Source organism: Penicillium maclennaniae (assembly GCF_028827695.1).
Source record: "Penicillium maclennaniae strain IBT 15551 chromosome Unknown utg000007l:1.0-4884863.0:1.0-4888362.0, whole genome shotgun sequence".
Classification (NCBI taxonomy): Eukaryota; Fungi; Ascomycota; class Eurotiomycetes; order Eurotiales; family Aspergillaceae; genus Penicillium; species Penicillium maclennaniae.
The window spans coordinates 2,302,208-2,330,204 of record NW_026623219.1 but is presented as its reverse complement, the minus strand read 5'-3'; the positions used below and the strand labels follow the sequence as shown (position 1 = coordinate 2,330,204).

The following is a 27,997-nucleotide window of genomic DNA, read 5'->3' as shown; positions in this document are numbered from 1 at the left end:
TGAGATGAGTCAGCTCAAAATCTGGGGAAACGGCAAACCCCGCAAGGAACCTCTCCGCACTCGATTGCCGCTAGGTGCCTGCGGTGTATTCTCCCAATACTCTTGTATTTCGTGCATCATGGCTTCGGAATCACCTCAGTTGGAGAAGACGCCGCCTCTGCATGGCTCTGGCGATCAGTCGGCCACTTCAACTGCCGAATCGGCCAAAAGGAAAGCGGAACAAGCCAACGGAATGCAAATGCGCACAAAGCGGAATCGCTACATCTCTATCGCATGGTATGATAATGACCTGATCCCTCCCCAGCTACCATGTATCGGTATTTTCACTCGTCAGATCTGCAGTTAGCTGCAGAGCGGCATTCCTTGCAGTGTCATGCCACCTATCATTCAGCCCGGAAGAACATAATAGGGCTTCCGAACAAGACTAATGAGGAGCTTTATTTAGCAACGAATGCAAGCGCCGCAAGATTAAATGCAACGGACAAGTGCCGTGTCAGCGATGCGGTCATCTGAACCTGGAATGTATGTGAATCAACCTCCATGCTAGCGCTATTCTCTATCGAGGAAATGCGCAATGGCCCGCTTTGCCTCCGCTCGGAATCGGACAGCTTCAACTGACCATCAACTCAGGTCGATATGCTCCGAATTGCTGCAACAACAACTTCAAAGACTCCGAGTAGGTTGCAGAAGTACCATCGAGGCTGCTTTAAAATACTAATGTCCAATCAGCGAGTTTCGTTCCATGAGCTCACAGTTGGCCACTCTTCAAGATCAAGTCAATAGTCTTTCCAACAGTTTCAGAGACCTTCAAGCTCAAAAATCTACGTATGAGTCCCCACCTTTTGAGATCCCTCGCGATGGATCCCAGTCAGTCTTTACCCCGGTGCCAAGTGGCATCTCAAAAACGCGTGCCCGACATCCACGTTTCCATGGCCCAACAAGCTCTGCCTTCAACTTCGATGTCGCCAAATCAAGCCTCCAGAGTATGGGCATTGCGGAAGATGGAATACCGGACGAATTGACAACTGCACACGTCACCCCAGCGGGTTCCCCGCCTTCCCATCTCGTCCCGCTCATACCGACTATCCATCCTACCAAGGATCCGATTTGGAGTATTCAACGCGAAGAGGCTTTACGCCTTTGTAAAGTATATGAAGAGGAAATTGGCATTATGTATCCTATAGTGGATATCTCAACAGTCACCAGCCAAGCTAACCTGCTCTACACGTTCATGGAAGCTGCTACGCGGACCGGTTTTGCACAGCGCGCTTTTCCCGGTGCTGATGGCCTTTCGGACGATAATTCTGTTCTTCTGAAACTAATTCTCGCAACTACGCTGGTCGTAGAAGGGGGCGGTCAAAGTGACCTCGGTCAGCGCCTCTTTCTGACTGTCAAGCCTGTCATTGAGTCGAAGCTGTGGGAGCCTCATGACATCAAGAACATTCAATTATTTACTATTGTGGTATGTCAATCTTTCATTACATCTTCTAGAAGTAGGTTACTAACAGAGACTTAGGCTACCTACCATTTCCATACTGATGATGATGCTATGGCTTACCGACTGATTGGCTTTGCTGCACGCATGTGTCTCGAATTGGGGTTGCACCGCCGAGATGCCTTGATGAAATCATTCCCACTCGAAGACCAGTGGAATGAGATTTGTCGCATTTTCTGGACAGTCTATAGTTTGGATCGAAGATGGAGCTTAGGCACTGGTTTGCCTTTTGTGATCCAGGACGAGGATATCGATCCTAACTTGCCTGAGCCGGTAATTTCTCCATGCTTTACACAGTGCATTTACACTTCTAATCTTTCTTATCACCAGGATGCATCATTGCCATATTTGCGATGCATGATCTCATACAACCGGATCAGTTCAAAAATATGGTATTCTGGCCTTGGCTCCGAAGGCACAACCGATATTCGACGAGAGGAAATTGGCTACCTAGATTATCAAGTCCTGCAGTGGTATAAGCAGATCCCGGAAGAGCTCAAGTTTTATCCCGTGGAATCCCCCAAGAATGGCGAGTCTGCAAGCCGAGGCATGAGGCGTCTGAGGATCTTGCTTTACCTGCGTATGAACCAGCTGCGTATTCTCATATACCGGCCCGTGCTTCATTCTGCTGCGAGTATCGCCGAAGATTGCGGTCATGCACAGACAGTGGTGGACGTAGCCAAGGACACGGTGCGAGTTCTCACTCGCCTGAACCAGATGTCCGATATCTACCGCACACAACAGATCACTTTTAACTATTTCCTTGTCGCTGCCTTGGCTGTTCTTTTCCTTGCGGTGTGTCATGCCCCGTCTGATTTCAATCGCCAGGTTCGAGATGAATTTTACATGGCACTGGACTTGGTCAATGGGTTTAGCACCAAGTCCTTCGTGTCGAAGAGACTGTGGAAAACCATCAAGGGACTCCGAAAACTTGGAGAAAAACTCGGTGTCTTTGCGCGGAATTTTGGCACAGATTCGAATGATCCTCACTCTACAGCTGCAGTGGCCATGGCAGGCCTCGCAGGACACCCGATGGAAGACATCTCTTTGTATGGGCAAACGAACGGATTCAATGAATTAGGGAACAGCCCTATGAATGGCTTACAGATGAGCCATGAGCTCACGAATCTTTTCGAAGCTGTTGGGTCTTTCAGTGGCTTCATGCCTAGCACCACTGGTCCCGATGGCATTAATGGCTTCGTTGGCACAGATGGGGAGATCCATAATACGGGAGAGGGTCTTTCTGGAGTCTTGGGTGGTGAGGAGGAGTTTTCTCGCGTAATTCGCGATCTGTTCTAGCAATGTATATAAGACGGCTGCGAATGAATAATGCGGCAGTTGGATCAGTATAACTATCTATCTTCGAAGGCCAAAGTTGTCGTTGTATGGGTCGTTCACGTGACGGCCACCTTCCACTCGCAGCCAGTTTCTTCCCCGCCAAATTTCTCGCTTTGAGAGTCGTGTCAAATCATTCATCGATCGGCAGTTCTTCAACTGACCTTGATGCCCTGGACTTAGCTCACGAGGTCAAGCATACCACCGTTCCCAAAAGTGGACCGAGCCGAATCTAGTGTCAACAGTGCGATCAGCGATTACGGTCTAGAGGGAAGACAGGTCTCGCCGAGTCGTGTGCAAGAAGATCTCGATATTCCTGTAAGTGAAGCGATTCATGTCGATAATGCCGGAATAGAGGCTGATAAGATGATTGTTGGGCCAGAGAAAGATACGGAGTTCTCGACTTCGCACAACCTCCCCCCTCCCGCACAGTGTGACTGCGCTTCCCCACTGAACACCACCTCAACCTCGGATCCATGAGCTTGGGTTCCGCCATCCAATTGCTCTGACCGCAGGAGCTTCACCAAGCCGATCTTCCCTTCCACTTAGACCAACGCTTCGTTGATCCTTTCAGGACCGCCAACCCCCTCTTATTTCGTGTGACGAGATCGTTTCGTCGCAACCCTTCTCCAGCTCTTTACCTAAAATCTCGGCAACGTGTCGAGAGAGCAAGGTTCGGCGTTGGCCGACGGCCTCGACAGGCTGGATCTGAGTCAACTGTCTGAATCAACCCTTTCGTCTTCCGTGTCCGCCTCATTCGATATGTCGTCGTCAGAGGGTGCACCGGAGTCATGGATCTCCTCGTTTTGCTCGCTGATGGGTCACGAGTTCTTCGCGGAGGTTTCCGAGGACTTCATTGAGGATGATTTCAACTTGACTGGTCTCCAGTCGCAGGTACCCAGGTACAAAGAGGCACTGGAGATGATTCTCGATGTGGAACCTGAGGATGATGAGGAGGAAGAAGAGGAAGAGGATGACGATGACGATGAGATCTTGGGCGATGAGCGCCCGGTCGATTATCGGCGGGCAGGCGATCGACGACACGCTCGCGTGGCCAGCGATTTAAGCGATATTGAGAGCTCTGCGGAGTTGCTGTACGGCTTAATTCACCAGCGCTACATCACCTCGCGACCCGGTATTCAACAAATGCTGGAGAAATATGAGATGCAACATTTCGGCGTCTGCCCTCGTGTCAATTGTAACGGGTGTAAGGTGCTCCCCGTCGGCCGATCTGATACGCCCGGCCAGGAAACCGTCAAACTCTTCTGCCCCGGCTGCATGGACATCTACACTCCTCCTAACAGTCGCTTCCATTCTGTCGACGGAGCTTTCTTCGGCACCACCTTTGGCTGCCTGTTCTTCATGACTTTCCCCGATCTGGACATTGGACCTCGCCTAGACGCTTCCCTCGCATCCGCCATGTCACGAAACGCCTCACAACCGAACCGATCCCCACCTCCTCAAGTACCCTTCGAGTCTCCTACGCCAGAGGAACAGCCCCTGGAAGTTAACGGCGTGCGCACCTCTAATTTCTGTCCGGGACTCGGACGTGGCAAAATCTACGACTCCAAGATCTACGGGTTCAAGGTTTCCGAAGCCTCGCGAGTCGGCCCGCGCATGAGATGGCTGCGAATGAAACCTAGGGATATGTATGAGCTTGATGAAACCGACATTCACGAAAAAATGGCTGCCCGAGCTGGCCCGGGTGAGCTTGCGGCACAACAACAAGGTGACAAAGACGGCGATATGGAAATGAACCCGGCGCAAGCTCAAGAGGCGGCGATTGCGAACCGGAAGAAAGCACCTATGCGTCGGCGGCGGCGAGAGGCGGCAAACCTGACCCCCTCGGATCGCATGAGTGTCCAGGGAGCTGAAATTGGTTGAGGGAAATTCATCTAGTGAAGGCTTGTCACATTTACAATGGTTTTCTTCTCGAATGTCTAGGACTGGGTCTTCCCTGCATCTTTTACAGCGGCAGCAGGCAAGGTCAACATGCTCATATGGAGATCGCGCGGGGGCATTGATGACCATGACGAGTTTGATTATTTGCTTTGTTTCAATGGGATGTCATATTTTCTTTCTAGACTATGGAAGGTGTCGAAAAGATCTGTAAAAGAAAAAATTTGGAGAATTCGTGACCACCAGACACTAGGGCTCGGAATCCTCCAATGCTTCGTAGACTTCTGTCTTGCGAATCCATGAACCGTGTCTTGCGCAATGCCGACAGAGTGGTCAATGGCCTCAAAAAGGACCCGTTCAAGTGCTGCCCCCCCCCCCTCGGGGCAAGCGAGATACAAGATACGAGGCTGCATAAATTCGTTTCACCCCTCCCGAACGCCCTTTTGGAGATGTCCATCCCACCAGGCCACCCCCTCTCCTTGGCCATCAGAACACACGTCCAAGAAAAATGTCCAGCCCCCCCTTTCCATCTCCGCGACACAACCCGGGAAGTGATACTCTGGAAGTCACTGAGAGGCTCTGAGAGCAGGTCACGGCCCTCCCCCGATATTCCACAGATGCTGTCTCTGGCCCTGTTGAAAATGTCCGTCATGGTAACCGTAGCATAGCCAGGAACGCAAGAGATAGGGTATCGGCCAGCTCGTAGGCAGTCAGTTTTGGAATGCGGAATGCACAGTTACCTATTGCACCCAGGTTCCGTCGGTCGTTCATCCTATTATGGAGATGTCGATATTTGAGGACCTTGGATTTCAGATCAGCCAGTAAAGGCACTGAGGAATTTGGGGAGGGGAAAAATGGGACAATAGTAAATTAGAGACATGTCCCGAGTGATGTGCCAAGGAAGGTAGCTTCATTTTACGCATTTTGGGCGAGACCCCTGAGGTTCATAGTTGACCGGCCTTGGATACGGGGAGTTCATCAACTAATTGCCAGATAATTTAATTGCCTGCAGGATGGAACAATCCCACGACCAGTTGGGAAGCTGGAAATATGCATCGGTTGTCCACGGGAGTTTTTTTAGTTCTTGGGGTGCATTCGGCGACGCCGATGTAAAGGCACGCACCCGGGTTTCACTGTCCTTTTGATTTCTAATGCATAGATAATTTACTTCTGGAGACCGTGACTTTATTCTTTTCAAATTTCCCAATAAATCTCAATAAAGGAAAAAAATAAAAAAAAAATAAATAAATGATCCCGGCGAAATCATCAGGCGCCGAGCAAAAGGTTGCATGTCACCTGGCGCGTAGAGCAGGATTCTCGCAGAAAAATGGAAAATCATCGATCGTATTACCGTGAGTCATTTCGTGGTATTTTTGAAATCTCGGAATCTGTCCGCGAAACCCCCATCACAATATCCAAAAAAAACAAAACTTACCTCGATCGAGATGCTTCACTTTCGACAGCTATCACATCATGGACTAGACCGCGATGCCCAGATAAATCGGGGACCCCCGCCCTTGAGCCCAAAAGGACATGAATCAGCAGTTGGCCCGTGGGGCACCCGAAATTGACTCAGTGCATTCTCGATCTGATAGGGAAACGTTTCGGCCCCTCTCCGATGCCTCTTGTCAACCATGTGGGAACTTTGGTCTACTCTTAGTGTTCTCGATAGCTGAAGAATTGGGTCCAAGCTGTTGGGTCCGGACGTTCCAACTTTGTACTTGGTACTTTGTTGCGACACCGGCCACCTTTAAACCCCCCTCAACGTTATCTCCTGATCTGCACGTTGATCCCTCGTTCACACCCCACCGTGAGCTGTACCACAGTTCACTTTACAATTATTCGAAAACGAAAGAAGAAGGAAATTCCACTCGCCTCGACTCACGCGAAATCAAGCCAATATCAAGAGAGAGTGTGGTTTTAACAGTTTCAACTCCATCCTACTATACCTCTAGCGTGACAAAGCAAGAGCCGAAATCCTGATAACAAAAACGCCAAGCATGCACGCTAACTGACAATGGAAAAAGCACAAAAAGGAAAAAGCACCCCCCAAGACGTGCATGGGGATGCCTGTGGGCATGGATCTGGGTTTTGGGGGCCATACAAAAAACACGTGCGGAAATAGGCGGACGCGAAGGAAGGGGGGGAGAGTCCTTTCGGCGTCGGGGTGACTTTTTTCAGCCCACCCCGTTGGCTACGGCCGAAACTAGTAGACGAGAGAGAAAGAGAGAGAGAGAGAGGAGGGGCGGGGCTTGGGAAGGCCCTAGACCTGTCGGATCCCTTGTGCACCGACCACCTAGCCCTGTTCGTGGGAATCAATGGGTGAGGCGGCTCTGGCACCAGAACATTGCCAATCCCGTGCAAGGATAGCTACCCAGCTCTTGTTAGTGAAATCCCGGCAATTCTGGTTATGAGGAGGCGCAGCATTTGACCCAAGTTGTCCCCCCATGCAACCCGTGCGCCCATGTGGGAGGAACCACTCACCCGGGAATGGCATCATCAGTTGGTTTCGGGTTTCGGGTTTTGGGGCTTTCTTGTACCCGACCATACTATATTTTCCATTTTTCCATTTTCATTTTTCATTTTTCGTTCTTTATTTTAATTTGACTTTATATTTATATAATTGTTGATGGTATTTCTTTTTTTGGAGTCATGGCCGATATGAACATTGTCTGCAACATGATCCCGACGACTTGGTAAAGCACATGGGTCACACCTCCACCGGACGATCCGTGTAGCATTAGGAAAAGAAGGAGAGTCGCAGGCGTTTCATCGCTAGAGGGCCTGAATGGGAAAATGGGGTCTTGAACTGGTTTCCCGATTAGGCATGTCGTGCATCTATTCTTGGGGGCCGTGGCTGCAAATGGGACGCCTGAAAGTGGACCATTTCGAAAGACGGTCTCGGCTGGGGTCCGCTCGCGGGATCCTGGTTGGGGGCCATCGGAGTTAATGTCCCGTGCAATCAGGCCAATCAGGACCCTCGATCGAAAGGCTATTGACTGGAAGTATTTTTTTTAAGAGCGAGTGATTTCTTTCTATCAAATTGGATTCGTTGCCTGAACGGTCCTTTCCCCGATACATGACACCCAGTACCAATACACTCGACGCCGACTAAATGCTTCGCTTCGTCACACATATCCCTAGGAAAATAGGAAAATAAGAGTAGTAATTTGAAAAAGAAAAAAGAAGAAAAGTGGAGAGTCCGGGAACCAGATTGAAAATTAACCTGTCGACCAAAGAAAGTCCCCGATCATCACGTAAACCCTATCCTCGAAGCCCGGGCCTTGGCGGAGCGGCACTACCCGTCAAGGCCTGGGTGTATACGCGTCTTTGGCTCCCCGGGTCTTTCACGGCCGCAGATCATACTCATACAGCCCCGGCATGGAGCGTGGCGAGCACGGAGGTGACTCGGGCGTTAAGGGCAAAGTAAAGATCGACGCCTCGGGGGATGTCGAAACCGCGCGCTGGTCATCCGAATAGCCGTAGGAAAGCGATGGCATCTGCAAGCAGAACACAAGAGATCATTAGCTTCCGCTGTCGTTTCTTTCTTTCTTTCTTTTTTTTGTTTTGTTTTTGCGTGTAGATTTGCTTTGATTTCAGCGAGGGTAATGTACCGGAAGACCAGGTTCCGGCGGCGACTGCTGTTGACAGATATCAATGCCTGCCATCGCGGCGTAACTCATACTAAATGGGCTGATGATGTCCTCGTCGTACGCCGGTTTCCTAGGGGTGCCTAGCGGGGCCCCTGATATCATCGGGACCATAGATGGTAGTGAGTCGCCGTATTCACCGGGATAAGACATCACGTCGCTGTACGTGCTGGGCACGGTGTGATAGACTGCGAGTTGGTTGTAGGTTGGTCGATAGGTGTCGTAGCCTTGGAGTGGTGGATATGAAAACACCGGGGGTGGTGAAGCAGAGAGTTGGCGAGTACATTGTTGGCCGAACATGGTTCGCTCGTCCGGTGTGTAGTGATCGTACGACGCCGGTCTCTCTGGTTGCAGGGTGTGCGACGTGTGAGCTTTCGCATCGGATTTGTTAGATCGCTGTTTGGAGCGAGTCTTGGTTGTGGCTTTGGGGGGCACCGGTTCCGCATGTGACTGTTCCGGGGATGCGGACGATGCGGCGCGTCTCTCTAGATCTTCCAGGCGGCGCTTTAGTTTCTTGCCTGTAGACTCTGTTAGAAATACTCCTCCCCGTGGCCTTCAAGCACCATGCAGATCATAGTGATGGTGAAGGTGATACTCACGATAATTACGCTGTGCAATCCGGTTCTGGATGCGACGACGCTCTGCTAAATCCGAGATCTTGGTCCAGTCTTCGTTAGGGTTTGCGTTGGGACTGAAAGCGCTACTATTGCTATGGCTGGAAGAACGCGACCCCGAACGGGCATCATAAGTAGAGCGATGCATGATTCGGAATGAAAAGAGATATGTGTGAAGGTGGAGTGAAGTCAGAGGAAGGGGAGGGAGGAGGAGGGGGGGGGGGGGGCTTTTTGGGTGAGGGATTGTTTAGATTGATTATATACTCGGGGGTCGGAGATGGGGCTCCTAATCCCCGTCGATCAGCTTTGAACGGGCCTTGCAGACTAAGCCCCCCCCCAAAGTCCCCCAAGTCCCCCAGTCTTCCAATCCTCTGTCCCATGTCCCAAGTGGAGTAGCGATAGCGAGAGTGCGTGGACTCGAACTGCCATGTGTATTTTATTTCCACAGGGATTAATCTGGCCGATTCAGCCGCGACTGAGGTGGGCTCAAACCACCAATCTGGACCACGTTTTTGGGGCGTTTGTATCACCCTTTAGCACGGACTCGTCAGGTATAGACACATACGGTACGCCCCAAACGTGGCCCCTTTCAAGACTCCGGTGGGCCGGTCAGTTGCGGGATCGGGGATCTCAGATCGTCGTACGTCCCATGCCAAGGTGCCATGGGTTAAAGAAATGCCATCTGGACCGGGGCAACGTTGACTACTCTTCCTGACTGGCCCGAGACATGAGATCAGGGGGATGAAACGGCGTGCGTTGCCCCCGAACGGTGACAGTGGTGACACTCGCATTCTCGCCTTGTCGGCCTGAATGTGGTCTTTTTTGTTCTTTTCCCTAGCGTGCAGAAGCTGAGGAGTAGGGGGGGAGGGGAGGTGTGGTTAAGGAAGGGGGGGGAGCCGTTTACTGCCACGTTGTTGCTGCTGGTTTTATTTTATTTTATTTTTCTGTTTATTTTTATTTTTCTGATTTATCTTTAATCTAGAATTATTATATTCGATAAAGAATATATGATTCTCCATTATTTTTTTAACCCCCATCTTGGCAACGGACTAGAAGGATAAAGATCTGACCCAGCGGGTTGTGCTGATCGGGAGGATCAGACACGCGTCGAAGCCCCATGGAGTCAAGTTATAGGATAGGGTATAGTGCATGGAGATAGGAAGTGGGGAAGCACGCTCCAGAATCCGAAGGATCTCGAAATCGCTCAAAATCAATTTCCCATATTTTCCAAAGTTCGGGGGCCAAATCGCCTAGGAATTCCTAAACTACGTTGGGACTGGAAGACGAAGCTTGTGATTGGGCCGCTCGTATATATCCCTCCCAACGACATCATTTCACCTTCGGTCTTGGCTTAGACCAGCAGGTGGCCTTGGTATCTTTTGGACTCCGTTAGCTCGTTCCCTATTCTTTTCTCGTGCCTAGCCTTGATCTGGTCCAATTCTATCGAGTCCAGGTGTCATGTGTGTCTGCGTCGGATCACGTCCGCGCTTGATCGAGATGTCTTATTGGGCGTAATCTGCAGCCCCCAGGGATGCCGTTCCCAAGGTGCTTACCCGTCGCCTTCTTTGGGCGTAAATAGACGAATGCAGTCGGGAGGGGCACAGACAAAGATAAACCCGTCGCGGACCCAACTGGGTAGGTGGATCGGGTCCTTCCCGGGCCATTACGCCGATGGGTGTATTTCATCCGTGCTGGCACCTCGCCTGCATGTTGGTGCGTCGCCAAAGACCATTCGGGCGTGCAAACCAACATAGGGCTGAAAAGGCTACAACGGCCTTAGTGGGCCTGCGTATTTCCCCTTCGAGTAAGGAGGGCCATTCCCCCATGACACCGTCGCTCACAGGTGCTGCAAGCTTCACCGCTCATGAAGCCCATGTCTCCCGCCATGTTTGCAAGTCTGCAGCCCTGATCCCGGGGGTTCATCCCCTCCGTTGCAAGGATCGTAGCCAGTAGGCGGCCATGCTCGACCCCGGATGCTTGGGTGGGATTGCACTTTTGACCTTCGACTTACCATCTAGAAGAAGCGTTCCTGGCGGTGGACAATGCAGCCATCCTAGTTTCGGAGCCTGATGACACGCAGCCCTCTCCCATCTATTTTGGTCCCGTATCACCATCAACTGGCTATCAACACGGCAATCTCCGAACTCTGCCTGTATTCTTATGCCCATCGTCCCAGTTACACGGGAATGTGAAATGGACCGAGTACGAGCCGGATCCGGGAAAAGCTCCTGTCCTGCCCATTCGACGATGACGTCCCTTTGGACGCCAATCGCGTGGTAAGACAAGGCCCCCCCCGCCAGCGTGACCAGCATTCAGGGCGTTCAGAAACAGGGCGACCTCCGAGCCTTGTGAGGGCAATTTGGCGATTGTTGCTCATGCAAGACGAGCAATGGCGATGTCACTTCGTCGTTCTACCGAGACTTCAGATCAACCTCGAGCCATGTGACAAACCATCACGAGTCCGGATTCTTTTGGCGACGTAGCCCTGAACCAATGGACCTTGCACAATACGAGAACTTTACCTACTAGCTTGGTGCGACTTAAGCTGAGAGCCGCTTCTAAGATCCACTAGACCGTCAACACGAATGAAACACAAAATGACGAAAACATCCCGGCATAGCATGCCCCCATCTCGGATGCAGAGTGTCTGCCGTACCCCGCTCCCCTTCCAAATGTCTCTCTCTCTCTCTCTCTCTCTCTCTCTCCTCCCAGAGCGTACAGACCGAACCTGAAACGTATCTGCACCCATCTCATTCTTGCTTTTTCGGCGACATGACTGCTCGATAATTGTTCTTTTGTCTGCCAGTTCCCACGTGGCTCACACGTGCTGCAACTCGCCTATTCTGTATCCTTCCGGGATTAGCCCAGTCTGGAAGCCTCTTTGTCGGTGTCGCCCTCCATTGTACCCCGATAGCTGAGTCTATGGCTTCCACGCCTTCGAGATGCCAAGGTATTGGCAAAAACAGAGGACAAGGATTTCTTCTTGACATGGCCGACTTCCCCGGTCCCGAATGAAACATGGGTTTCGGTGGCTGATGTCCGTCAGCACTGTGTTTGTGCAAGGCCAAGACCTGCTTTCTGACCCAAGCGATGTGCAGGTCTAGGGTGCATTGGTGGGTACTTCGTGTCTTGGCTATTAATGCAGATGGTACGCTATAGTAGATGATTTATTTTGGGAAAGCTCTCCGAGGTTCACATCCCAAAAGTCTAAATACGGCTATATCTATTATAAGACTCAATCAATGAAGCCTAGATGGCCCTGGACCAGAGGAAGTGAATTACATGGCTTCACGCAAGTCTAAAGGTGCAGACGAACGGTTGCAACGTTCTTAAAAAAGACCTCGTATTGGTTTACCTTCGCTGCCGCTGGTCCACATGGTATCCAATCATTCTCCAACCTCGGGATAGACTGCGCGAGCTCGAGCTCCGCGGGGCATTTGGTCCCGGCTAATCTGACTACGAATCGATCATCTTGTGCTCGACACTGAGTCGGCACCTGCTATTTTTACCAACGCCTAACCGAAACGCCATCTATATTTAACCGAAGTAAACCTAGCATGGATTTCTATGATTGAGACCGGCCCAGATTAATTTAATCCGCCACCCAAAATAACATCCAATAGCAGTGAGCAAGTATGCCATTTTCCACTAGTTAAGGTCATCCGGCTCAACAAGATGACATAGAAATCTGCGTTACCTCGTACCGATTGCGAGTCTCACTTTCGAACTATCAAGAATCTCTTTGGATTCAACACACGTTCTTTGCATTGAGAGTTTTTCAATTCATACTTCGCTGTGAGGAGCCCCGCAAGAACGATTGGAATATGAGATGCCGCCATGAAATCTTTCATTCCGTATACCCGACATGATCCAGCTGAACTCCCGCTGTCAAGACCATCCGAACTGCCATTTGTTCTATATCCCCTGCAGCCTCCGCAAGTCCAGCCCTTTTCCTGGCTTGAGCTTCATTTACAGCCATTTTTGCCATCAGAACCACATTCCCCTGTAGGGGCTTTGTGTTGCAGAAATTCCTACTTCGACACGATCTCAGATCGCGCTCCGCATCAGTCTATGGGGATTAGGTCCGCAAATTCCAGGTCCAGGTAGGATGTCTTAGGGTAGACGTAGTAGACTATCATCGCTGCAACCAGGTTGAAATCTTCAATTTGATCTTTGTCTCTGTGCAGGGCTGAATCGTTTAATGAATGGTTTCATCAACGTGAAGCCTGATCGAAGTTGGGCCCTGCGGATCCCGACCTGTCAAATTTTCACGAAATTAGAGGCCTTCAGGAGGATACTGCCCAGAAATTATCTGCGGGTTGTCGGCCAAAAATCCCTCTACTTGCTTCCATTCTTTAGAATCAGGCAAGACACTCCAACCTAGCGTCTGCATGAAATCTGACCTAGTTTCTTCAAGTTACTATTTTGAAGATGACTACGCTGGCTGACATTTGTGGCTCATTCTCGGTTGAACTAAACGAGACTAGAAGGGGACCGTTACCCCAAAGTTCGATCTTTTGGGTCAAAGGCAGCAATGCCAGGCTTCTTTCAAAGGAACTACATTCGTGGATGCTTGACCGTCAGCTCACGTTGGTGTTAATCGTATATCTTTCTCGTAGAGAGGTGGAACTTTCACTCTGAACACCAAGGTCTCACTTGAAGTATGTATCTTGGCCAAGCCATAAATGACTCCAGATCTGTCTGTGCTAACCGAGACGCTTCACAGGCCTAAGATGTTACCAAAAATAGATAGTCTAGTGAACCGTAAAACATTGCCCTTTCTCTCGCGGATCTTCTGCCTGTTGCATGTTTCGATCATGATGCCAGTCCCACCGAAATCCTGACTTCCCTGCTATTAAGACACGTGATGTGAAGAAGAGAGGTGTTTTAGGAAAGGTCCTAGTCGAGAACGTTTAAACCAGAAGTTACCCGAAGAAAAATTCCTCTGCTGCTGGCCAGTATCCTATTGGCAGAGCCATCAAAATTGAAAGCTATGCCCGAACCGGTACCACTGTACTTAATGGTGATGTGTCGTAATCGGAAGAAAGGGAGCTTGAAATGGACTCCAAGCTAACCATTTCACGGAGTGGGCCAAATTGAGCAATGGCTATTGACGTGCTACGGTTTATGGAAAATACATCTGGTCTTGTGAATAGATGTGCCATTCTGGATTCTGAAAGCTAGCTTTATATCACGATATTTGCCCGAGAATCGAAGAATAAGGATCTCAGCTGGTAGCAATCCCCAATGGCTACCATCTGTGATCGCTAGATATTGTGTGATCATTGACTGAGGCTCAGCGGCTCGAAAAACTGGCGCCCGGGTAGAAGAGCCTTTAATAAATCCACGACGGTAATTGAACATCTTGAGTGTTCGTAATGCATTTAATTATCTACTGCAGAAAGCTGTTTCTAGCTAGTAGATCAGCTGAATTGTTAGAACAAGTGTTTCCCGTCAAGAAACGAGATGGGATAAGAGTCGCAATGTGATTCTCCATGACCACGGAGCTGAGACGACTACATTGATGGCCATGGCTGTGAAGCGGATATGAGCGGGTCTTTCTCATCAAGCTGGATTTATATGAATCTGAGCCTCTTGCCAAAATTCGCTCCAATGAGCATTTTACTCATGAGACCGGAGTGGCTAGCATGAGATATTGCTGACTGCTTCTGCAAGTGAAACATTTGTCGGGCTTTCTGGTTCATGTTGTCCCAGAGACAAAGGGAGCACAAGAGTGGATATGACATTTTCAGTTTACCCTATAGAAACCCAGAAGCATAAATCCTAGTAATGCAAAGCTGCCGTGGATGTATTCAAATGCAAGTAGATTACCCGAAAGAATGGACACGAGAAGACTTTTGGACATAGCGGGAAGCTATTTCGGACAACAGGCTCTCATTCCAGAAACGGAGAAACCCCACATGTTGATATGTCAATGCTGGAAAATGAACAATGCCGGGAATACGCATGATAAGGGACAGAGTCAAAGAGTCGACAAGAATGTAACCCAAGTCAGACACAAATCGTGTCTCTCACATTAGATGTACCGGTATCCATTTAAATCGTGTAACTGAGTGATGATTAGTACTTATAATTGGCGTCCTTTTCGAGTTGTGGCTTACCTCCAGGGGTGCTGCTCGTCTCCATACTGGATACCTTCGATCCAGTTCTTCATCTGGAGAGCAATCTCGCCAGCCTCCTCATTCTCCTTCAGGCCGCAGTCAACCAATTTGCCTTGGTAGCTGATGTTGCGGACTGGGCTGACAATGGCGGCAGTACCGGCTCCGAAGACCTCGATCATGCGGCCTTCCTCGGCGGCCTTGGCAACATCGGACATGCGAATCTTACGCTCCGAAATCTTCCAGCCCTGAGGCTCAAGTCGCTCCCGGGCAAGAGCAAGCACCGAATCTCTGGTAACGCCCTCAAGAATAGTGCCATCAAGAGGCGCAGTGATCAGCTCCTTCTGTCCGGTCTCCTTATCCTTAAGTGCGATGAAGAGATTCATTGTGCCGACCTCGGTCACGTACTCTTCCTCGCCGAAGAGCCACAGGTTCTGCTGAAATCCGCGGGAAGCAGCCTCAAGCTGGGGCAGGATGCAAGGGGCATAGTTGGCACCGAGCTTCTTGTCACCGACACCACCAGGCCAGGCACGGACGGCGTAGTCGGTGGCCTCTAGAGAGATGGCCTTGAAGCCAGTGGGGTAGTAGGGTCCGACGGGACTAGCGATGACGAACAGAAGGGCGGAGCCCGGAGGTCCAACACCCAGAGTCTTCTGAGTACCAATCATAGTAGGGCGCAGGTACAGTGAGTAACCACGAGCACTGCAATAGTTAGTGTCAGATCAGCATGACAACAAAGGACTCGACTGACTCTGGGATGAAGCGGTTGTCCAGCTTCACGAACTCGCCAATCAGCTTGGTTAAAGCCTCGCCATCGAAGGTGGGCAGAGCAATACGCGCAGAAGACTTGTTCAGGCGTTCCATGTTCTTGTTGGGGCGGAATAAGCGGATACCTCCGGTTTTATCCTTGTATGCCTTCATTCCCTCGAAGCACTCAAAGGCGTAGTGGAACACGCAGGTGGACGGGTCCAGGCTGAGGTTCTGGTAGGGGATGATCTGGGGAGCGTGCCACCCATCAGCAGCAGTCCACTCAATAGTGAGCATGTGGTCTAGAGAACAGCCCTGATCAGCAATCGCCCATGGTAGTATCGAGATGGACATTTGTACCGGTGAACGTCTTGCCGAAGACCAAGTCCTTGTTCGGAGTAAGCTCTTTCGGTGTGCTTGTCTTGGTCACGGTCAACTTGGAAGCATCCAGACCAGGAAGCTGCGAAGCCGCGGTGGCCGAAGCATTAAAGCTTCGCTGCCATAATTGAGTGGACGCGAATGTCCGAGATGGCAGGATCCGAGTGGTAGCAAAGCCGGCGAGAGCCTTACTGCGCGTCAATTGCTGGAATGATCTCATGGCTGGAGAGGACAGATTGTCACCGATGAGGTAGGTGAAGGTGGACGGTAATTAAACCCAAGATGACTCCGCAGAACAATATTTCTGCGGAGCCCTGGACTAAGTCCGACGCGGCTAGAAGAGGGCCATGCATGTTCACCGCCCGCCCCAGATGCCGTGACTCAGCCACCGCTACTCTTATCATACCAATCACAGCTCGTAGCTTTGGGAGACCCGCCGACTTCGGATCTACTTCAAGGCCTAGGGAAAGAGGAAGTGGCATGAATCGAAGTAAGTATGTACATGACTAATGATAGCACATTGACAAAAACGCCGCTTTTTTGGACTATCTCCATTGGGGCTTAGGAGGGAGTTTGCCAAATTTCTGGGACCCTGAATTATAGTCGAAGCCTTCAAGCCAGACTCGGGTAAGACTCGCCGCTGGCAGGAGCAGGCTAATTGTCAAGACTCGGACAAGGCGGGTGATCCTGGAAGTGCGGATCTTGGGCAGGAGCTTGGACGGCCAGTCCTGTCCCTGCAAACTCAGGCATCCACTGGCGGGCCAAGTGCCAAGCGGGGAGATCACATGACAGGAGGAAGCACATGCACGTGATCTCATCCGATAGGAGCATGGTTTAGGCTGTTATCGACTCACGCGGATCGGTGGCTTCAAAAGCCGTTGTGTTCTGACATGATATTGGACTCACTACAAATCCAATTGGGCTCTGCAATTACTCCCGGATTTTGCGCGATAATCTCTTCACAGTCTCTAGTCCCGTGAATGCCATGCCTAGAGAGACCCCTCTCACGACACTGTGAAACGAATCACATTCGCCTTGCGCCCCCTCTGCACATTCAACTACATCATGTTTTCGTCCGCGCTGAAGTCTTTCAGCTCCAATATCTCCGCCAACTACCAAATCTCCCCCCAACCCCTCCATATATTCCGGCCCCTGGAAAATCCATGATGCGAAGAAAAAGTCCACAGGAACATTGGCGTCCGTTTTTATATTTGATCGCAAGGTTCTTGAGCCACGGCCTGGGGGACTCAGTTCTCGCTCAGGCTCTGGGTCCAAGAAAGTGCAGGAAGATGTAATAGAGCGACTCAAGCGGGAAGCCAGCAACCTCGCCCGACTGAGACACCCCTCCATACTCCAAGTGCTGGAGCCGGTCGAAGAGACTCGCAGCGGTGGCCTTATGTTTGCTACTGAACCGCTCACGGCCTCGCTTTCTGGGCTTCTTCTGTTAGACAAGGGCGATCAGGAACATGCAGGTGCTAGTTCTCGGTCGAGTCGATGTATGGCCGAGCAGACCGATAGAACACGGAGGAGACGAGACTTTGAGATTGATGAGCTAGAAATTCAAAAGGGGCTGCTCCAGGTGGCCAAGGGCCTCGAATTTCTCCACGAGTCCGCGGGACTTGTGCATGGAAACCTGAACCCAGAGGCCATCTATATAAATGCCAAATCTGACTGGAAAATCTCTGGACTCGGGTTTGCAGGACCTCCTGATTCCTCGGAATCTCGTTCATCATTGCCACCACTGGCTGTCTCCCAGGTGCTCTACCAGGATCCCAGACTCCCCGCCTCGGTTCAGCTAAACATGGATTACACCTCTCCGGATTTCGCTCTGGACTCCAATGTGTCACCCTCTGCTGATCTTTTCTCTCTGGGTCTCATCATCATTGCTCTCTATAATTCTCCCCATGTCTCCCCTCTGCAGACCCACTCAAACTTGTCGACCTACAAGAAGCTCATAAGTAGCCCATCGACCACCCCTTCTCAGGACAATAACTTCCTTTGCTCAAATCCAATTCCTCGAGAGGTTCTATCTCACGTCTTGCCCAGATTGATCACAAGAAGACCTGCGCAGCGGATGAATGCTCGAGAATTTCAACAGTCCCAGTATTTTGATAACGTGCTGGTCTCTACGATTCGCTTCTTAGAATCACTGCCAGCTAAGAATCATAATGAGAAATCTCAATTCTTACGTGGCTTGCAGCGGGTTCTTCCCGATTTCCCTGCATCAGTGTTGGAAAGAAAACTACTGGTGGCTGTTCTGGATGAAATGAAAGACCGCGAGCTCCTGGCGCTTTTGCTGCAAAATGTTTTTGGCATCCTCCTGCGGATCCCCAATGGACGCCGCATCTTCCCCGAGAAGATCATGCCTCGACTCAAAGAAGTTTTTGGAACAGCTGGTAAAGGGCCTCAAGAACGCGACTCGAAGAAGGATGCAGGTCTTATGGTGGTGCTCGACAACATGAAACTGATTGCCGAAAATTGCTCGGGAATGGAGTTCAAAGATGGCAAGTGCTTCTCTGCATAAGGCTGCTGTCGGTATGCTAATATCCATTAGATATTTTACCTTTGATCCGTCTTGGACTGGACTCCCCAACGCACTCCTTGGTAGACGCCGCCATCAAGTGCCTCCCTGTGGTGCTTCCGGTTCTCGACTTTAGCACTGTGAAGAACGAAGTGTTCCCCCCCATTGCTAGCACTTTCAGTCGCACCAGTAGCCTTGCCATCAAAGTTCGCAGTCTCGAGGCTTTCAGCGTGCTGTGCGGTGGCTCTGCTGATGACTTCGACGGGATTGAAGATGATCTCGTTGGCGTAGTCAAGCCCAGCAAAACAGCCAAGCCTTCTATTCTGGACAAGTATATCATCCAGGAGAAACTTGTTCCATCCTTAAAGGCGATCAAAACAAAAGAGCCATCAGTGATGATGGCTGCATTGAAAGTCTTCCGCCAGGTTGGCAGGATCGCTGACACTGATTTCCTTGCCATCGAGGTCTTGCCGATCCTTTGGAGTTTCAGTCTCGGCCCACTTCTCAATCTTAGCCAATTCGACGAGTTCATGGCATTGATTAAGTCTCTTTCTGCTAAGATCGAAACAGAGCAGAAGAGAAAACTGCAAGAGCTTTCCTCTGGAGGAGAGTCAAGTGGTTTCCAGAATGGTAGCAATAGTCACTCCCAGTCGGCGAAAGCTATCACCTCTCCCGATATGGACAGCGCTAGGAATAATTTCGAGCGTCTCGTCCTCGGGAAGAATACGCCGCCTGCAAATGGTAATGACATAGATGTCTGGGGTAGCATGGAACCCGAACCTGCCACCAAACGGCCGAGCATGTCACCGGCCTTTTCATGGTCGAACAACAGTCTAACACAATCTCAAGGCGGGGCCTCAAACCAATTTGGCTTCCGTTCTATCACACCGGATCAAAAGCTGAGCTCTTTCCCGTCCCTCCAGCCTGCACCACAAGCCGCTCCCACAGCCCCATCGGTCCCTACGATGCAACCATCCTTGCCAACCTGGGGCGTCCAGCCCAATGCCTCTTTGGGATCGCTGACAGGTCTGGCATCGAAGACACCAACGTCTCGGCCCCAGACTCAGCAAACATCCAACTATTCCGCATTTTCGATTGCCCCTCCACCAGGTGGGACGGGCTTGAGCAATGCTATGAGATCTCCTTCCACGGGCATGAATTCGAATTCATCGCTATTTCAAACACAGCCCCCGCCTCAGCCTCAACCACGAACGCAGAGATCGGGATTGGATAAGTACGAGAGCTTGTTGTGAAAGCACAATCGCTCTGACGTTTTGATTCTTCTGATTCGATGAAAATTCTCAGTGATTGTAACTATACCCATTCTGACGCGATTTGCTAGCGGCCACAAAGTACATAGATACGAAGTCAAGCACAACATCAGTAAATGCAATAGGATCTATTTGTGAATAATCGTGTAGAACTGAGTTGAAAATCATCGAAAGATGCTAAGTGGAAACAAACGATCCACCCCGAAGGAGCATTGGTGCGCACTGCCAAGTGTGGAGCAACGGAGCAGTTGAACGATTGGGGCAATCGGCACAATTTCTCCTGTGTTATAGCTTCATTCCCTCGATGCACTCCATGCGTCGCATCTCGCCACGTCTGCGGCTTGTTCGGAGTTCCGCGTTGCCTCCGCTACCCCTCAACCACTTTTGTTTCCAATTCCGCCGCCCCTCCAAACAGTTCTCCCTCTCTCATTCCCGTCGAACACCCACCATGGATGCTAACGTCAAGCAACATTATTTGGCCGATTCTCCGCCTTCAGTCGTGCGCCTGGAAATCAAGACGCACTTTGATAGTCTCAAAGATGAGAACTTGCGCAAATATGCCCATTACATGAGCCGGTATGGTGGTCAAGGCGCCCGTTCGCAGACAACCGCTTTCACATCGCGAGCTGACTGCTGAGGACAATTTATTAGAGCTGCATTTGAGGGTACTCGTGTCACCTTGCGCCAAGTTTCTCCGGAGTCCGAACCTATCTATGATTTCATCCTCGCCCTTCACCGCGCCTGCAATGGCGACTGGAACAGTTTGGCTCAGAAGACGAAGGTCAGCGACGAGCACCTCCGTTTCTTCCTCGAATACAGCGCGCAATTCTTGGGTAACTGCGGCAATTACAAAGGCTTCGGTGATTCCAAGTTCATTCCCCGGCTTCCCGCCTCTGCCTTGGAAGCTCTGTCATCTATCACTTCGGAGACGAAGATGGCTTATCAGAAGGCTAGCACTGCCGGGGGTGGTATTTACGAGACAAGTGAACAATCATTGATGCATCTCGGATACCCAACAGGTGGCCACATGACTACTTACTATCCCGACTCGCCCTCGATCTCCAAAGAGGACATCACGGCGGTTGGTGACCTGATGGAGAAGAAGGGACTGGCGTTAGAGAACACCAGACTGCGCAAGACAACCTCAGGTGATTTTGAACTTCTCATTGCCTCTGGTGTGACCAACCCCCCAGTGAGGGATCGTGATCTCGGTGAGGCCAAGACTTTCGAGCTGGAAGGCAGCTTGAAAGGGAAGACGCTGCGCCTTATCTTCGGCGATCACCAAGAGGAGATGTCCAAGATTGCCCATAACATTAAGCTGGCAGAGCGACACGCGGCGAATGATAATCAGAAGAAGATGCTAGATGCATACGCTCTTTCGTTCGGTGCTGGCTCTATTGAAGCATTTAAGGAGAGCCAGCGCATCTGGGTCAAGGATCAGAAGCCCGCTTTGGAGACAAACCTAGGATTCGTGGAGACCTACCGTGACCCCCCATGGTGTGCGCGGAGAGTGGGAGGGCTTTGTTGCTCTTGTAAGATTTTCCCCTTCGTCTTTTTCTCTTGTGACTCGTTCGTTAACTTTTATAGGTGAATCTCGAGCGCACACGGGCCTTTGGCTCGCTAGTCGACAGCGCGGAAAGCATGATTCCCAAGCTTCCTTGGGGTAAGGACTTCGAGAAGGACACTTTCCTCAGCCCGGATTTCACCTCGCTCGAGGTTCTCAGCTTTGCATGCTCTGGCCTCCCGGCTGGTATCAACCTCCCCAATTATGACGACATTCGACAGAATCTTGGCTTTAAGAACGTGTCTCTGGGCAATGTGCTCAGTGCGAAGGCACCCAATGAGCCCATTCCCTTCATTTCTGAACAAGACCAGGAGGTTTATCGTCGATGCCGTGACCCAGCATTTGAAGTTCAGGTCGGTATCCATGAGCTTCTTGGCCACGGAACTGGCAAGTTGCTGCAGGAGACTACCCAAGGAGAGTATAATTTTGATATCTCCAACCCGCCTATTAGCCCTGTGACGAACAAGCCCATCTCAACCTGGTATAAGCCCGGTCAGACATGGAGCTCGGTTTTTGGCGCCATTGCTTCGTCCTACGAAGAATGTCGTGCGGAGTGTGTTGCCATGGTGCTTGGCTGTGACTTTAGCATTTTGAAGATCTTCGGCTTTGGGAATGGCACGGAAGACATGGCTGGTGAGGCCGGTGATGTCCTCTTCGCATCCTACCTTTCAATGGCCCGCGCCGGTCTGGTGGCCTTGGAGTTCTGGGATCCCAAGACTCAGAAGTGGGGACAAGCTCACATGCAGGCCCGATACAGCATCCTCCGTACTTTCCTGGATGCTGGTGATGGCTTTGTCAAGCTTTCATATACTAAGGAGGATCTTTCTGATCTTGAAATCCATCTGGACCGGTCCAAAATTTTGACCCACGGACGACCAGCCGTTGAGAAATACCTACAGAAGTTGCATGTGTATAAGAGCACGGCGGATGTCGTGGCAGGCAAGGGCATGTACGACGAGATCACCTCAGTCGACAGCTGGTGGGGTAGCCAGGTCCGGGAGATTGTCCTGAAGAACAAAGTCCCTCGCAAGGTCTTTGTCCAGGCCAATACAATTCTAGAGGGCGACAAAGTGACCCTGAAGGAGTATGACCCTACTTTGGAGGGTCTGATCCAGAGCTTTGTGGACCGCAAGGTATAAGATTATAGACATGAATAGTCGCCTAAGAGGCAACGAATGCATCATGTTGACTCAGGTTTCTCGACCCAGTAGCTTCTTACGAGGAGAGGCTCCGTAACATAGACATCCTACGGTAAGGCAACCGCTACTGTCCATCAGGGCACGATTGAATGGAGCCCGGATCACAAGTACCGTGGTTCTTTCCCTTTTGGAGGTGAGATCTTACGTGTATAAATTTTACATCTTTGTATCTGGATTCTTTGTTTCCAACCATTTTTTTGATGGTGTTGAGGCAGAATTATCCTCAGTTGATTCTTCTGTTTTCCTTGGTGGACCCCCTATTAACGGTCCAAGATAGCGTTGGTCGAGACCGGGAAACAACGGTATTCGTCCGAAAGAGTAAAGGGTACGCAGAATCTCACAAACCTCTTGAGGTAGTTATCGAATAAAATCAGTGACATACATAAGTAAATTATTTCTCCGGAGTCAAAGCCATGCAAGTGTGATAGCGTAGGCCACTTGCGATCACACGAGGCGGTGATGGGCTCGCCGTCGCCTTGTAAGCGCCGCTCCTTTCCCCTCCCAGCTTTCACCCAAGTTTCTGTAACCTCTGTCGTCGGATGATTCATCACTCTACTGCACTGCTGGATTATTCTTTTAGTTCGAATCTCTTGAATGATTCACGGACGTGATCTCCGTTCGCTCACCGTCAAACGGACCATTTGGACCTAGTCCCAACTCCATCAGATCAACCGCATCGCGCGATTGGATCTGACCTCTTCGCACTAGCACCGTGTCGGACGATACTCGTCTCTCGCTAACAACCACGGCGCGCGCGCCTTCTCCTGCCGACTCCCTCGTGGAGGACGACTACTACACTGCTCCCCCACCGCACTCTCCGTCCGAAGCGTCTGCCTCAACCTCCTCCTTCGGACCTCCACCTTTCTCCTCGCTCTTCTTCGCCTTACCTTCAACCGAGCTCAATCAGCCCAAATATTCCGAGTCTGGACCAGCTTCGCTCTCAGTTTTCGCGCCGCCACCACCAGTCGAGGAGCCCCTCGAGTCGGTCCCTTCGTCGTCGGTTGTCGCAGACACCAAAGCCTCCTTCTCAGAGCCAAAGAGCGACAGGCCTGGAAAAAGTACTGACGACGGGGAACCGCCGCCACCGTATACCGAAGGTTACAGCCCACTCGAGTCATTTACCTACGTAATGGCTGCTGCGGGAGGTGCTTCTAGCATCATCACCCAGGTTCAGCAGACCGGAGGGCCACCTATCAATACACTCGGCGGTATGAGTGCCTACTCCTGAATTTCTCATTTGGTCGCCTGATTAACGTCGTTTTGATGCTCAGATATCGGTGGAGATGAGCACATCACTCTCGATCTCCGGTAGGAGCTCCCCATATATTCCAAAAGGAACACCACACTGATTCGATACTTAAGGGGTACCCGGTTTACACTCTCCCGCGACGAGCTCTTGACATTGCCGGAATTCGTTTTGCTCTCCCTCTTCCCGAACGGTCTTCTTCCTGATGGACATATGGGCGGATTCCACGAGGGGATATCTACCCTGTTGATGTGAGTGATAATGAACATCACATTATAGCCGCACTATACATCAAGGGCCTTCCAATCTAACAGTATCTAGTACGATCCGGCATCGCTTCAATACATGCTCGATTTCTTCCGTTCTGTTGCTCAGTCTATTCCATCATCGCTTCCTTCGGCATCAACGTCGCCAGATTTGGAAGTCCCTGACGCGATGCAAAATTCTGCGCGGGATATGCTCCAAGATCGCGCCGGAATTATCGTCCTTCGCGAAGACCTTGATTTCTATGTCATTCCGCCACGACCAGAGATCGGTCATGAGGAAATGCTGGAGGTCAAACGCGCTGCTGGCCGCGCGTTGTTGAAGCAGGATGGTATCTTTTCTGGGCTGCGTAAGAGCGAAGAAGTTGGCTCGACTGAGCAGCACCTCATTGAAATGCTGACCGCTGGGTAAGTCTGATACCCTTTTGCTTTGTAGGGACCAATCCTAATATCTCGATTAGTGGATTCGATCGCGAAGACCAGTGGGGGCACCGAGCCCCGGAGCCCAACAAGGCAGTCATCTGCAGTCTTGCCCTCGCCAAGCTTCGCACTGATATTCGAGGCGATCTTTCGAATAACACTGCCGTCGGCATGGCTCAAAAACTCCTTCTTTTCTGGAGAAAACCTGCCCGTCGTTGCTGGTGGGAAGGTGTTGACTTGGACAACGTAGAAGGAGTGGAAGGCCAAGTCAAAGTATGGATTCGGAGGGTCTGGACTCTGGAAATGGTAAGTATATCATTCTCTCCATCCATCTACTTGGTGCTAACATCTTTCCAGAGCGTTATCGGACTCCGATGATCAATCCGCAATGTGTTTTGCTCCTGCATTTGTATCTATACCCAGATCTTGGCATGCTGCCTCGACCTTTGTCGTCTCTCCTTTCACCCACCTTGTCATATTCCGACAGCTCCAGTCCGCTTACTTGTCTGTTTCGTGTTTCGTGTCTTTCCTTTCCAGAGCAGGGCTGGCGTACTTCGCAGTCTGGTGTCTTTCTTGGCCTCCTATGGTATACTTTCTAAATTAGTTGAACATTCTCAGCAACAGATCATTAGGCCGTGATGGACATACAAATGAATGAAACAATCATTAAGGCCAACCCTTTCTATGAAATCTTTAAATCAATGAGTCAAGCGGTGTTTCTTGCAGCTTCATCTTGCCAGTGCGGGCCTGAGGCAGTATCACGTGACCTGAGAATGGGCCTGTCTCGATCAGGCAAAACGCGACGGCGCAAAAGAATCCCATCTGTGAAAGCAATCTCCATCCGCTTTATTCTGCCCTTGCACAGGTCTCCTACTCCTGTGATTTGACGTTCCTACCAGTCCCCACGGCTCTGTGCTCTGCTTTCGCCAATTCTCCTCCGTCTCGCACGAATAACCTTTTCCCGAACACGGTCGATCATCAGCTTTTGCGATCTTAGCTCCCCGCGAAGGGGCATGTATCTGTCGAGCTAAATCGCCAACATGTCTCCTCTTAGAGGTTACATCACATCATATCCGCCGCGCGTGCGCCAATATGGGAACGCGTTGCTCACACCCGTTTACCCAGTGCAGACTGGCCCAACGCCGCGCACGACGAAACGTGGTACCACAGCTATTAATTATGCTGAAGATGGCTATGAAGATGAGGATTTCGATGAGAGTGATAACCCTCGACGTCCGACAGGTCTGAGGAGCCTGCGACGCGAGGAATCATCGGGTGGTTTGGTGCCCTTGTCCGAGAAGCTGGGCAAAGAAGCGCATGCGCCAGTGGAAGTGCAAGGAGTGTTCCGTGAATGGATGATCAAAAGAATGCTTCGGCCAGCGTAAGTTCATTATTCCCAGTCTTGTTTCTCGTCAACACACAACCTGCGTGATGTGGCATATCATCTCCCTCGTCTTGAAATTGCAGCTGACGTTATTTGTGCTTCACTAGGTGTGCAGACCAGCTACAAATTCAAGCACAGCTTCCATTGACACTTGTCCCAATTCGAATCGACATTGAAGTCCCTGCTCATCAACCTCTAGAGCCCTTCCCTCTGCCCCGTGGGGTCCTAGATCCCAGTATCAACCCAACTCTCCCCGCCTACCGGAGACCCGAGCCGTTACCACCCTTCAGAATCAAGGACACATTCCTTTGGAATCTCCACGAAGCTCTCGCTACTCCAGAAGAATTTGCCATTGGGTTTGTCCGCGACCTTGACCTCCCTAATCCCCAGGCGACAGCGATGACGATTAGCAATCAAGTCCGGCAACAGTTGGAGGAATTCGCAGGTGTTGCATTGCACCCGTTGTTCTCAGCCACTCAACTAGCCCCTGCCCCCGCCTCTACCGCAGCTCCGCAGATTGAAGCCTCACGAGACCCGTCCATGACACCTGCCGTCACCACCGTCGGGACCCCAGATAGCAAGCCCAACGGAGCTGCTGTCACAGCGACAGCGACAAAAGACGCGCTTGTCAATGATAGTCTCTTGAATCCGGATGATGCGTATAGGTGTCTGATCAGCCTTAATATCAATCTGCAAAACAAGCTCTACACGGACAAGTTTGAATGGTCTCTTCTTCATCCTCCCGGCATGGCCGAGGAATTTGCGAAAATCACCTGCGCAGATCTGCATCTTGGAGGTGAATGGGTCAGCGCGATTTCTCATGGTATCTATGAAGCTGCTTTGAAACTCAAAAAGGAAGTCTGCGAGAGCGGCGGCCTTATGAGTGGAATCAATGGCTATGGTAATGAGATTGATAACCAAGCAGCAAATGGAGTCGAGGCTGGTTGGCGTTATGATCCTGAGACTCTGGGTGATGAGTGGGAGCCCAAGGTTGAAACTTTGTCAAAGGAAGAGATCGAGAGACGAGAAGGCGATCGCGAGCGACAGATTAGACGTCTCCGTCGAGAAACTGCCCGATTCTCTTCGACTGCTGGTATCACACCAGAGATTTCTCGACAAAGCAGCGGGTACTTTGAGGTTGACAGTGAAACACCATTGGGACGAGGCGAGCGAAATAAGCGAAAGCGTCGGTTCCGCAGTCTCAGTCCATCCGGCAGAGGAGGAACTCCTGGTGGACGTGGCACTCCAGACACGAGCTCTGGTGCTGGATACGGCGGCGGTGGTGGTACACTCTCCGAATGGTATGTTGCCAATTATGGTCCTTGGGCAACTCTATTGCTGATCTTATCATTACAGGGAGCGGCAAAATTGGAGGTGCAGCAACTGTATGGTATGGGGCACAGCAGTTTGGGCAGTCCGAGATGGACCAGACGGTCCTAGGGTAAGTTGAGAAATCATCAGAATGATGAAGCAGGGTCTGACTTAGTTCTCTAGACTCTTTGCCACAACTGCGGCTTCCTTTATGAACGAGACAAAATCGCCCCTGAATGGTCAAAAGACCTCCATCGCCATGATGTTCCTGTCGGCCGCTTCGCCTAACCTTGTCTATTCACCCTGATACACTATTTGATTGTCATGGTCTTCTACGTGACAAATTCTGAATTTCTAACAAATCATCTCCCAGCTGTGTCCTCCTGGTACGCTCAATTTACTTGCGCATCTTAACAGGACTTTTTTTTCTTGTGATGATGTCTTGATATGGCCTCACACATATAACTTCTGTCCCTTGAGGGTCCTTTGGCTCAACTCTTTACCTGCATCCAGCCCTCGTGCTTTAGCAAAAGATTTTCGTCTTTAGGTTCCATCAACAGACGAGGAAACTTGAATTTGAA

The 27,997-nt window shown here is 50.8% G+C and overlaps 10 protein-coding genes across 10 annotated transcripts; 8 read left to right on the top strand and 2 right to left on the bottom strand.

The window, feature by feature from the left end:
* Positions 1-118: 118 nt before the first annotated feature.
* Positions 119-2,794, top strand: N7477_008089 (transcription factor domain-containing protein; the record flags this gene model as incomplete). Its single annotated transcript, XM_056969752.1, has 5 exons — positions 119-341; positions 631-676; positions 730-1,462; positions 1,517-1,768; positions 1,826-2,794. 5 exons carry the CDS (start codon positions 119-121, stop codon positions 2,792-2,794), a joined length of 2,223 nt encoding a protein of 740 aa, XP_056819784.1.
* A 798-nt stretch (positions 2,795-3,592) lies between these two features.
* Positions 3,593-4,714, top strand: N7477_008088 (casein kinase II subunit beta; the record flags this gene model as incomplete). The annotated part of the gene is made up of 1 exon (XM_056969751.1): positions 3,593-4,714. The coding sequence occupies one exon, from the start codon at positions 3,593-3,595 to the stop codon at positions 4,712-4,714; it is 1,122 nt and encodes a 373-aa protein (XP_056819783.1).
* Positions 4,715-8,076: 3,362 nt separating this feature from the next.
* N7477_008087 (bZIP transcription factor) lies at positions 8,077-9,141 on the bottom strand (the record flags this gene model as incomplete). Its single annotated transcript, XM_056969750.1, has 3 exons — positions 8,077-8,229; positions 8,344-8,897; positions 8,979-9,141. 3 exons carry the CDS (start codon positions 9,139-9,141, stop codon positions 8,077-8,079), a joined length of 870 nt encoding a protein of 289 aa, XP_056819782.1.
* Positions 9,142-15,050: 5,909 nt separating this feature from the next.
* On the bottom strand, positions 15,051-16,457 carry N7477_008086 (branched-chain amino acid aminotransferase, cytosolic; the record flags this gene model as incomplete). Its single annotated transcript, XM_056969749.1, has 4 exons — positions 15,051-15,063; positions 15,116-15,814; positions 15,864-16,161; positions 16,220-16,457. The coding sequence occupies 4 exons, from the start codon at positions 16,455-16,457 to the stop codon at positions 15,051-15,053; spliced, it is 1,248 nt and encodes a 415-aa protein (XP_056819781.1).
* Positions 16,458-16,519: 62 nt separating this feature from the next.
* N7477_008085 (uncharacterized protein) lies at positions 16,520-17,049 on the top strand (the record flags this gene model as incomplete). The annotated part of the gene is made up of 2 exons (XM_056969748.1): positions 16,520-16,727; positions 16,841-17,049. The coding sequence occupies 2 exons, from the start codon at positions 16,520-16,522 to the stop codon at positions 17,047-17,049; spliced, it is 417 nt and encodes a 138-aa protein (XP_056819780.1).
* Positions 17,050-17,633: 584 nt separating this feature from the next.
* Positions 17,634-20,011, top strand: N7477_008084 (putative protein kinase Scy1; the record flags this gene model as incomplete). Its single annotated transcript, XM_056969747.1, has 2 exons — positions 17,634-18,633; positions 18,792-20,011. The coding sequence occupies 2 exons, from the start codon at positions 17,634-17,636 to the stop codon at positions 20,009-20,011; spliced, it is 2,220 nt and encodes a 739-aa protein (XP_056819779.1).
* A 466-nt stretch (positions 20,012-20,477) lies between these two features.
* On the top strand, positions 20,478-22,732 carry N7477_008083 (dipeptidyl-peptidase III; the record flags this gene model as incomplete). The annotated part of the gene is made up of 3 exons (XM_056969746.1): positions 20,478-20,605; positions 20,681-21,539; positions 21,617-22,732. The coding sequence occupies 3 exons, from the start codon at positions 20,478-20,480 to the stop codon at positions 22,730-22,732; spliced, it is 2,103 nt and encodes a 700-aa protein (XP_056819778.1).
* Positions 22,733-23,386: 654 nt separating this feature from the next.
* On the top strand, positions 23,387-24,020 carry N7477_008082 (dipeptidyl peptidase 3; the record flags this gene model as incomplete). The annotated part of the gene is made up of 2 exons (XM_056969745.1): positions 23,387-23,442; positions 23,501-24,020. 2 exons carry the CDS (start codon positions 23,387-23,389, stop codon positions 24,018-24,020), a joined length of 576 nt encoding a protein of 191 aa, XP_056819777.1.
* Positions 24,021-24,383: 363 nt separating this feature from the next.
* On the top strand, positions 24,384-25,099 carry N7477_008081 (General stress response protein Whi2; the record flags this gene model as incomplete). Its single annotated transcript, XM_056969744.1, has 3 exons — positions 24,384-24,709; positions 24,763-25,027; positions 25,079-25,099. The coding sequence occupies 3 exons, from the start codon at positions 24,384-24,386 to the stop codon at positions 25,097-25,099; spliced, it is 612 nt and encodes a 203-aa protein (XP_056819776.1).
* Positions 25,100-25,761: 662 nt separating this feature from the next.
* Positions 25,762-27,545, top strand: N7477_008080 (putative RSC complex subunit Sfh1; the record flags this gene model as incomplete). Its single annotated transcript, XM_056969743.1, has 2 exons — positions 25,762-26,102; positions 26,213-27,545. 2 exons carry the CDS (start codon positions 25,762-25,764, stop codon positions 27,543-27,545), a joined length of 1,674 nt encoding a protein of 557 aa, XP_056819775.1.
* Positions 27,546-27,997: the final 452 nt, after the last annotated feature.